The following is a 10,078-nucleotide window of genomic DNA, read 5'->3' as shown; positions in this document are numbered from 1 at the left end:
GGTCAGACTCTTACTTTCCTCAGATCAAGAAACCCTATGGCAGCCTGTAGTGCAGTTTCATTCTGAGTATAGTAAGAATTTTTTTCCTTTATATCTTAGTATTAATCTATTAGGTATATTCCCATGCTGAAATAATCTTTTGCACATGCACTAACAAAGGCTACTGTAATAATGTTTAGCAGCACCAAGCAAGCAAGCATTGCTGAACCACAGCACTGTATGTTGAGGACATATCTCTATCAAGCAGTTGCTGTCAATGCAGTGGGTTGGATTACCTTCTATTTCTGTACGATGGGAAAGCTTGTATAAAAAGCTCATTCACATTGTTGGTCAGTAAATCTTCCTACATGCAGATCACCTGGCTACCACAGGTCACCCAGGTTGCAGCTAGGGCTTTACCTCTCTGTGACAGAGGCAGCAGTGCCATGTAAATCTTGCACATACCTTTACTTCAGGATCAATAATGTCATCTCATAATTAATCAGAAGCACTTCTGCTTATGATGCCAAATCTGTAAAAATTCTGTACATGCAACATTGCTCTCTACTTAATGTACTTGGCTCTGTAGTTGGTAAACTCCCCATACTCATGCCCCTAAGTCTTCCAAACAATATTTCCAACTCTTTAACCACTGCTCTACTTGTGACTAATAGTGTAACAGCAAGCACTGCAACTCCAATTTTCTATTTTATTCTTCAGAGTTCATATAATTGTCGAGTGGTTTTCACACAAGGTCCTGTTGAAATTCAGCATCACAGATGTAATCCTCAAAAATACAAAAATGAAAATATAAATATACTAAGTCCAATACTGCTGTATTCAGAATAGTCTCTCTTCTCCAAGGTGCAAAAATATTGGAGTTCATATGTATACAAGAACTAGGAGTGTGAGGGAAGCAGCTCTCCTCACTGGGAGTGTAGTGGGGGTCCACCTGGAAAAATGCTTTAAAGGAATTAAGGTAATTTCTGCAGTAATGTTTTCAGTATAAGAGCCTAAAGTGACATATTTTTCATCTTACTGTCAGCTATTAGAAAGAGTTACACCCTTTCCAAGACTAAGTTATTACCCATTCTCCTGGATATAAGAAACAGCTTAACCACCTATATGGGGTGCATCTGTGTGTATGTGTGTGTGTGTGTGTGTGTGGGGGGGGGTCATACTTCCTGAGATAGTCAAAGATAACTAAATAAGTCACTTAATGGGAAACAGCAGTCTAAAATAACTACCAGGAAAACATAACTGTTATTACATATTCCATAAGAGCAAGCTGATTTTACCAGCACACTACGTAACTCTAATGCAGTTACTAAGAAGAAAATAATCTTTATTTTTCATGGATTAATATGTGACTGCTGACCAAACTTCAGTAATGTATAGGAACAAAGCTCTTTCCCCATATGACCAGAGTTTAATTAGTGGTGTATGGGGAGTACTGGCATGACTATCCTGGGTGGAGAACAGGACAGTCACAATCCTTCAAACAAAAGGTGCTAAAACAAAGGACTGTCTAGGGGAATGCAGTCAGCCACTAAACTGTGAAAATACTAGCCCTCTTCCTGAGTGTACAGTAGCATACATTTGCGCTGGAAGAGTATTGTTTCCTCCATTGAAGTAGGTCACTCTTTCCATGCCCAAAGGGGAGTGTTAGGGACTATACCATATACTGTCAATGCCAAAATTCTGATGATGACATAAAGCACCTTCACCACTACATGAATGATAGCCTTTCCAGACAGTTCTTTCTCCCATTTCATAGACAGACACCATGGGACAACAAATGGGTTCGAGAAACTGGGGAAAGCCTGATGGTCAGTAGTTGTGACAACAAACAAAATGTACAAAATAAACAAGTTACAGTTTTGTTTAGGTGTTTGGCCAGGTTCACATATGGGGTGAGACAGGCCTAGCAAGATAATGATATACATTCCTGTCGTCAGTGAATTATAAAAATGTCATAAGAGATGACTACAAAACGATTCTGCTAACTTAACCACATAGAAGCAAGAATTCTACATGTTATCAAAAAAGAGCAGGATAAATATAAAAAATACAGACTAAAGTCCCAGAATCAAAGCCACAGGATAAGCAGTGCAATCTGTAATTACCTCTTTCTCTACTTCTCTCTCTTCCTCAGACACAGGAGCACTTGAAACTACTACTGGAGTCCATCTCAGACACTCTGGGTCCACTTCGTTCATACGTGGATTGGCCTTAACCTTCTCCATGTGACTTAATATTAATTTCTCTCTTCGAATAATAAAAAACCTAGAAAAAAATCAAAGACTTGTATTAACAAATAGTAAGTTAATTCATTTTATTTCTTGCTATAATCCAACAATATACTTCTTATTAATCTCTCCAACACCTGTAATCTATACAAAAAATAACTACCTTTCAAATGCAAACACAAACATATTGAAATATGATGGCTGCTCATTTTCTTACTAAACTGAGTAAGACTTGTGTTCTTGTAAAATATTAGCTTCCTTCAACTACTTTTGGGACAGACCTGCATTATACTTGTTCCATGAACTTGTGCACTACTCATTTATTTGATACCACAGTATCTTCAAGGAGGCTTATCAATGCACTCACAATGTTCAGATAAGAAAATAGTTTTTCACATCACATAAAAAACATTCCATACCCTGTCTCAATACTGTGCCAAGCTGTTCCTCTGCCACTTTGTTTCTAAAGGCATTGCATCCTTGATGTTTTTTTCCCTTCAGAGTATAAACATATACATTCAAATGTTATTTTTTTCATAACAAAATGTCTTTTTCTTTCCTTTAATCCAAACCTAAGTGTTACATGCAAAGACAGCATGACTTTAAGTTAGTGCTTCTGTTTACCACCTGAAGCTTGACCTCTAAAAATCATACACATTTTCCTTCTTATACTTGTAACATTAACTTTGACACCATTTTAGTAGTGTGAATAAAGAAAATGTAGGTACATCTCAAAGATTTACAACCTTAAGTAAAAGTAATTAGGATTGCAAATGATTCGATTTATATAATAAATGCAATCAAGGTACTGACTATCTGCCTGCCTTTTTTGATGCAGTACCAGTCATGGATGATAAGCCTCTTACTACAGGCACAAAGTGTAACCTAGAACTACAGTTCTGGACTCAAATACATTTAACAAGTGCTTTAAGCTTAAAAATCAACTATACTTGAAATGTTTTTTAAGGAAGACATATCTGTCAAATATTCCTCACCACAATGTTTTTTTTTTCTTTCCCTTAAACTCATTTCTAATGAGTGCCAGACATGGCTCCACTAAGATTAATCTTGTGTTATGTAATCAAAATGACAGTAATTGACACAGAAATATATATGGTCTGAAAAGATTGAATTCCCAAGATTAACAGAAAACATCACAAAAAAATATTTTAGTAGTGGAGAGCTCACTGCACTCAATGCACACACACAAACTCCCAAGGTCACACAAACTTGGACAAGAGAGAAAAGTTAAGTTTTAAGTCTGTTTCCAACCTTTTCACTCTTCTCTGAGTCTAGCACAGACTGCAGCTACAAGTCAGCCAGTTCCAACAATAGATTCCAGCCAGATAAGAAGAAAACATGACTTGGATATTATATCCCCTGTTTACTGCCTTCATCTAGTTTTGTACTTTTCTCTTTTTTCCAATATCTTTATTAAACTTTCATATTATTTTTGTTAAACCTTTAACATCACAATCAACGACTCTGTCAACATGTCATAAGTATTTGTGCATACAAATTACTTCAACACATTAAAAATAATAACGCAAGAACTACATACACAAAGTGCTAAATGCCTTTATATGATTTTACTTAATGCAACAGCAACACTACACACCATTATGAACCATAATTTATAACTGTGATCTTTGATACCATTTCTTTTCTTTGTTAATTTAACATACATTTATTTGTGAATATTTGAGTATATGAAGAAGGAGTGTACTCTAAAATTGTGCATAGTAGGAACATTTGCTTTGGTTACTGGTTATTGATTTATGAGTTGTTATACACTTAACTTCCACTTGTTTAAAACCAACCCATGACATCTTTGATCTGCAAAGCTAGTTCTGTGAGATGTACATTTCATCAGTGATAAAAATTAAAACATCTATTTTTTGCTTCGTTAATCCAAGAGGAGGGATATGTAAAACTACAAATTCACAGGACAGAGTGGTCTTTTTTGTATCCCATTTTTTTTTGCCTGACTTTTAACAAACACCACAACTTGTAAGAACATTTACAGCTCCAGAAGATATGAAGAATATCAGCTCTTGGGACTTCACAGTGTAAACAGTTTGAAGATGTGAAATAGTATTTGTTAAGTTTATCAGGAGTTAAATATTCATTATTTATTATGATTAACTGGGTATACACAAGTTTTTTTTTAAAGGGAGTAGTTTTAAGGAAAACGGAAATGACTGAATTTTCTGTTTATTTTGAATTGCTGGTTTTAATTTGGTCCAATAGTTTGAATATAAAATATTACATTTTATAGCTACAATTAATTCATACATTTTTAACATTTTTTTTAGTGTGAACTTACTCCACAACACCCTGCAGAGATTTAAGTTGTTGTCATTAACCCTTGGAGTCTCTAAGAGGGTTAAGGTAATTTCTTTTATCTGTCTGAATACAACCGAATATCTTTTACGAAGATTCAGGAAATTTTTCAAATCATTTACTGAAAGTTTTTTTATAGTTAGAAATGTTTAGTATCATCATTCCTTTAATTAAGGGTTAATTGTTTAAGTTTAACATTGAGTTGTTTAGTTTAAAATTTGGATTAAGCTGAATTGGTTGCAAGATTTTAAATGGACTTGTTAGATTTAGTGATTCGATTGTTTTTTGCAAAATAATAATTTTTTTAAGCAATTATTTATTGTGATTTTTCCATTATTTAAAAAAATACTGGGCACTATTACATGCGTTGAACTGAATCAGCAATCTTGGTAGTATACTCGTTTTGATAATAATTTATTCCATCTGAGCATATCTTGCTCAATTGTTGTCCAAAGTTTTGTTAAATTGTTTTGGCAAAACTTACTTGGATCATGATAGAAAAATATACCCAGATATATCAATAAATCAGTTAGGATTTATCCAGGTTGAGTTTATAATTAAAGATTTTTGAGAATGTTTTGACAGAATCCAGAATTTTTGGTAAATCAGGATTGGGCCGAGTTAAATAAAGATTTAAGTAGTCAGCAAAGGTCATTAATACAAGCTCTGTATTTATTATAGGAATCTAGTGAAAAGTTCCTTGGGTTATAATAATAAAGAGTAATTATATACAAGTATGGGGATAATTGGCACCCTTGTCTTGTTCCATTAGTAATTTTTATTGGAGATGAAATAATCTTATTTATATGTAAGATTGTTCGGGCATTTGTATATAGAATTTTTATTAAATTAATAAAAGCTTGCAGTAGGCCACAATACGGCATTATTGAAAAAGAACGTCTAAACTGAGCGTGTCAAAGACTTTGGAAGCATCCAGTGCAAATGCGAATATCAAGTTGTTATACTGTCCAGATAAAGTCAGTGTATCCAAAGTTAGTGTGTGATCACAGGTTTGTCTGCCCTGAAGAAAGCCAGACTAGTTAGATTATATCTGGTAATAAAGGTTTTAATCTGTTTACCAATAGTGACGCAAATATTTTAATATCCATGTTGAAAAATCTGACTGTAATTTAATGGGTTTTTAGTGTCAGAATTCACTTTGGGAATAAGATCCGTTTTAGAATTATTAAGATACAAGTCTGTGATATCATTTTCTTTTATATAACTAAACAGTTGCAATAACATTTTTGAGATTTTTTGACTAAAAGTTTTGTAAAAGTCTGCTGTATTACGATTGGGTCCAGGGGCTTTACCCATCTTAAGATTACTTATTATGTATACAACTTCTTGCTGGGTAAACGGTGCTATAAGCAGATCCTGCTGACTTTGGTTAAGTTTAGGAAAATCTAATGAATTTAAAAATTGATCTTTTTCTTTCTAATGTATATAGTGAATAATGCTTACCACGTGTTTTAAAATATATTTGTTCAAAGATTTGAATAATTTCAGCATTTGAATTTTAAGTTTTGTTTTGGTATATTATTCCGGTTATTAAGGGAGAACTTTATTAGTATTGATCATTTTCGCTAGTAGTTTTGATGTAACATTTGATGGAACTTTTCTCCATTTGGAATTTTGTTCAGAGCAGAATAAATAGAATTCCTTTTGGAGGTTTTTTTTTTCTGTGTTTTAGTTGTAATCCTCCTCAAGTTCAAAGATTTTTCCTTTCGATGTTTCTGCTTTTGAACTATAGATTCTTTTATAGTATGATGCCACGTTGATAAGCATATCTTTGATCTGGCCTTTAATGGTAGCCCACTGTATGGCAAAAGAAATATGGGAACTAGAATTGTTACCCATAAACTCATCCAGTACCTCAATAATTTCCTTAACAATATCTACCTTTTGAAGTAAGGTGGGGTTTAGAGTCCAGTTATAGCCTCCTTTCTTGATATTCAATCCACTGGCACAGTTTACAGTAAGTCTAATTCTACAGTGATCAGAGAATAACCCTGGTTCTACATAAAAGTCAATGTTGGATCTCAAAAATATTTCTGAAATCAAGACAAAATCCAACCTAGCCCAAGTTTTATAGCAGTGGAAGTAAAACAGGAATCTCTCTGATAATGCATTTGTCTTTTGAAAACTGAAGGGGTCAAATCAGTTAAAATATTTTTAGATCTGAAAGTGCTATGGAATCATAAACATGTTATGTTTTCCTCCTACTTGTCCTGTCAAGACACAGGATTGTTGAATGCATTCCAGTCTCCCCCTATATTAAAATAACAATTATTAAATTGGCTTAATATTTTATAAACTGAAACTATAAACTCATGTTGTTTGGTACAAGGTACATATAAGTTCAATAAAGCTACAGGTTTATAAAAAAAAGTGTTTTAATAACTACATAACACCATCTCCCCTCATCTGAATTATTTTGTAGTACAATATCCTTCAGGGATTTTTTGATAATAATTGTTATCCTTGTACTATTTCACCTACTACCTGATTTGATTATTACTTACAACAAATGAAGAATTAGAAAAAAATACTAAACCACACAAACACAAGCCAGATAGGACCAACAAACCACACAGCAATTGCAATTATCTTGCTAAAAACACTTGTTTAATTCTGCGTACACATAACATAAAGCGCTTTTCGTCTCAGTCTATGCTGGAACTTTATCAGATAAACCCATCTACATATGCAACACTTTAAATAACACTGTGTTTAATCATCTGTTCCATTTCCTCCAATTTCCTTAAATTAGTTGTAATAAATTAACCCATAAAACCTGTTTAACTTGTTTCCATTATTTACATCAAACACTGAAAAATTAAAAATCAATAAAATGCATACACAATAAATAAACCTATTCAACAGTACATATACTAGTAATTTTATCTCAGCAGACTTTTTAACTTTAGCACACATAAAACTGGACAAGTCTCATTTAACCTTGGTTTGTGGCAAGCATTTGTATGAAGTTGCCATAGTAACTCAAACTTTTCAAGTAACAATGTGTCCGGTCCTCCTCTAATGTCCATTCTACGTTTATCAATTGCTCTAAACTTAAATGTATGTTGGCTATTCTCTATTGTATGCTTTTCTAATGCATTTTCATGCTTACTTCTGCTTATACTGTAAAGATGTTCACAAACTCGCTCTCAGTCTACGGTCCGTTTTTCCAATATAAAATGCAGGATACTACTGGCACTGTGCTACATACACAGTCATTTTAGACTGGCAGTTCAAGCTCTTATTTATATAATATTTTTTTTTACCCCTTATGACATGTGCCTGACAAACTTCTATGTGTTTACAATAATTGCACATGCCACATCTAAACATATCTGGTTTGTAACAAGTCTGGATGTCTGTTTTCAATAGACTTTTAATATTTCTGCCTCTTTTAAAAATTATCTGTGGTGGTTGCTCAAATTTGTGTGCTAAAACAGTGTCCCCCTGCAGTAGGTTCCAGTTCTTATAACGCATTCAAATTGAAAGGTGTTACGTAACTGTAAGCAAAGTCAATTCTGTTAGTCAAGGTCCCTCTTTTCCCTATTGTTTCTCTTTGACCTAGGTAGATTCCCTTGGCTTGATTTAAAATTGGCCTGTAAGTCCCATTTGTTCTCTTATTTTTCACCTCCTCAAGCAGTCACAAAATCAGAGGGTCTGGATACCCTCTACTGAGAAAATTTTTTTCTTAATTTCACACATTCTTCATAAAAATCTTTGTCAGTGGTTACCATTCAAGCTGCCCATATCAGTTGTCCCTTGACTACCGGCCTTTTCTGGTGTAAGGGATGGCAGCTAGAATAGTGTAAGAATGTGTTAGAATAGGTTTCTTTTCTATAAATCTTACCTATATATCTATTATTTTCTGTATCTTTCACTAGGTCAATGTCTAAATAAGTTATCCTATCCACACTGAAGTTAAAGGTGAACTTTAAAAATTCAGTAGTACTATTAAAATATTTTACTAACTCACTAGCTTTTTGGTAGTCTCCCTTTACGATAATAAAGATATCATCTAAAAATCTCATGTAATAGCATAACTGACTCAATCTCATCTTTCTTGTAAAATAAATTGTTGTTTTGAAAAGGCCATCACTGGGTTGGCGAAGCTGGCCCCACATGGGATAGCTACGCCTTTTGAACATAAAATTCATTATCAAAGGTTATATAGTTGTTTGTAAGCATGATGTCCAATAGCTCCTCAACTAATGGTACTTCTGTTGCTGGAACCCTTTTTGACCTCATATGTGATACTCACTCAATTTCCTCCATGTGTGGGATGGAAGTGTAGAGGTCTTTGACATCAACCGTTAAAAAGTTATATTCCCTTTTGAATTCAAGATCGTTTATGCTACTTACAAATGACCACGAGTCCTTGCAAATCTGTTTTTCTAAACTAATGTGCTGGCATACTCAAAAAATTATATAAATCCATGTCTATGTTAGCCTCAACAAACAAATCATCTATGTAAGCCTTAATTGGAGAATAGGCTCTGTTCAGTTCATTTATAGAAGTTTTACAATATGTTTCACACTGTAGCATCTGTTTCATCCTACCCACAGTCTCCTTTATTCATTATTGCCAATCCTCCCCCCTTGTCGGGTTTCATTACCCTAACTGGCAGGTTTCGTATCTCTTCTAATGCTTGCCATTCACTTCTACCAACATTACTATTAATATAAGATCCATTATTGTTTTCCAAGCTGTTTCTAAAGTCAAGGTCACAAATTTGTTGAAATAACTCGACTGTAGGATGTGTTGGAGGGTTAAAGGTGCTAGAAATATAACATGGGTTCTCTTTCCAGTCAACTTGACCCATAGTACAACAAAGTTAAGTTTCCTGATAAAAAGTTTAAAGTCTAACACTAGCTGCTTTATCAGCTGAGCTAGCGGGTTACAAGTGTGTGTCCCTTAGCCAAAAGTTCAATTAACTCAGCTTTAAATTAAAGTCGGAGAAGTTAAATACTTTAAAATCTTGTGTGTTGTTCGTAATAATTTTACATTTACTGTTTAGCTTCTCCGTTTGTTCTTCTGGCAGTTGTTGTTGGGCTGCTGTCTCCATCCTTATCTTGGGGCGTGGTTTAGTGCCCTGTTCTGAAAATTTTCGTTAGTTTGTCCCCGGCTATTCCTATTCACAACTTTGTTTTGAGGTTGTTGTTGTTCCTATTTGAGCAACCACCACAGATAATTTTTAAAAGAGGCAGAAATATTAAAAGTTTATTGGAAACAGACAACATCCATACTTGTTACAAAGCAGGTATGTTTAGATGTGGCATGTGCAATTACTGTAAACACATAGAAGTTTGTCAGGCACATGTAATAAGGGGTAAAAAAATATTACATAAATAAGAGATTGAACTGCCAGTCTAAAATGACTGTGTATGTAGCACAGTGCCAGCAGTGTCCTGCATTTTAAATTGGAAAAACGGACCGTAGGCTAAGAGAGCGAGTTTATCAACATCTTTACAGTATAAGCAGAAGTAAG

General features: G+C 34.0%; 1 protein-coding gene across 5 annotated transcripts in view; it reads right to left on the bottom strand.

Annotated features, from left to right (window-relative positions):
* Nucleotides 1-10,078, bottom strand: part of KAT6B (lysine acetyltransferase 6B) — a 2,279,653-nt gene that overhangs the window by 104,588 nt on the left and 2,164,987 nt on the right. For all 5 annotated transcript variants that reach the window (XM_044056739.1, XM_044056740.1, XM_044056738.1 and 2 more), the window contains exon 14: nucleotides 2,106-2,265. In XM_044056739.1, the coding sequence (XP_043912674.1) occupies nucleotides 2,106-2,265 (160 nt within the window). The remainder of the gene's footprint in view (nucleotides 1-2,105; nucleotides 2,266-10,078) is intronic.

Source organism: Protopterus annectens, chromosome 14.part0 (genome assembly GCF_019279795.1).
Source record: "Protopterus annectens isolate FY-2018-M chromosome 14.part0, PAN1.0, whole genome shotgun sequence".
In the NCBI taxonomy this organism is placed as follows: Eukaryota; Metazoa; Chordata; order Ceratodontiformes; family Protopteridae; genus Protopterus; species Protopterus annectens.
This window is presented reverse-complemented; position numbering and strand designations above follow the sequence as displayed.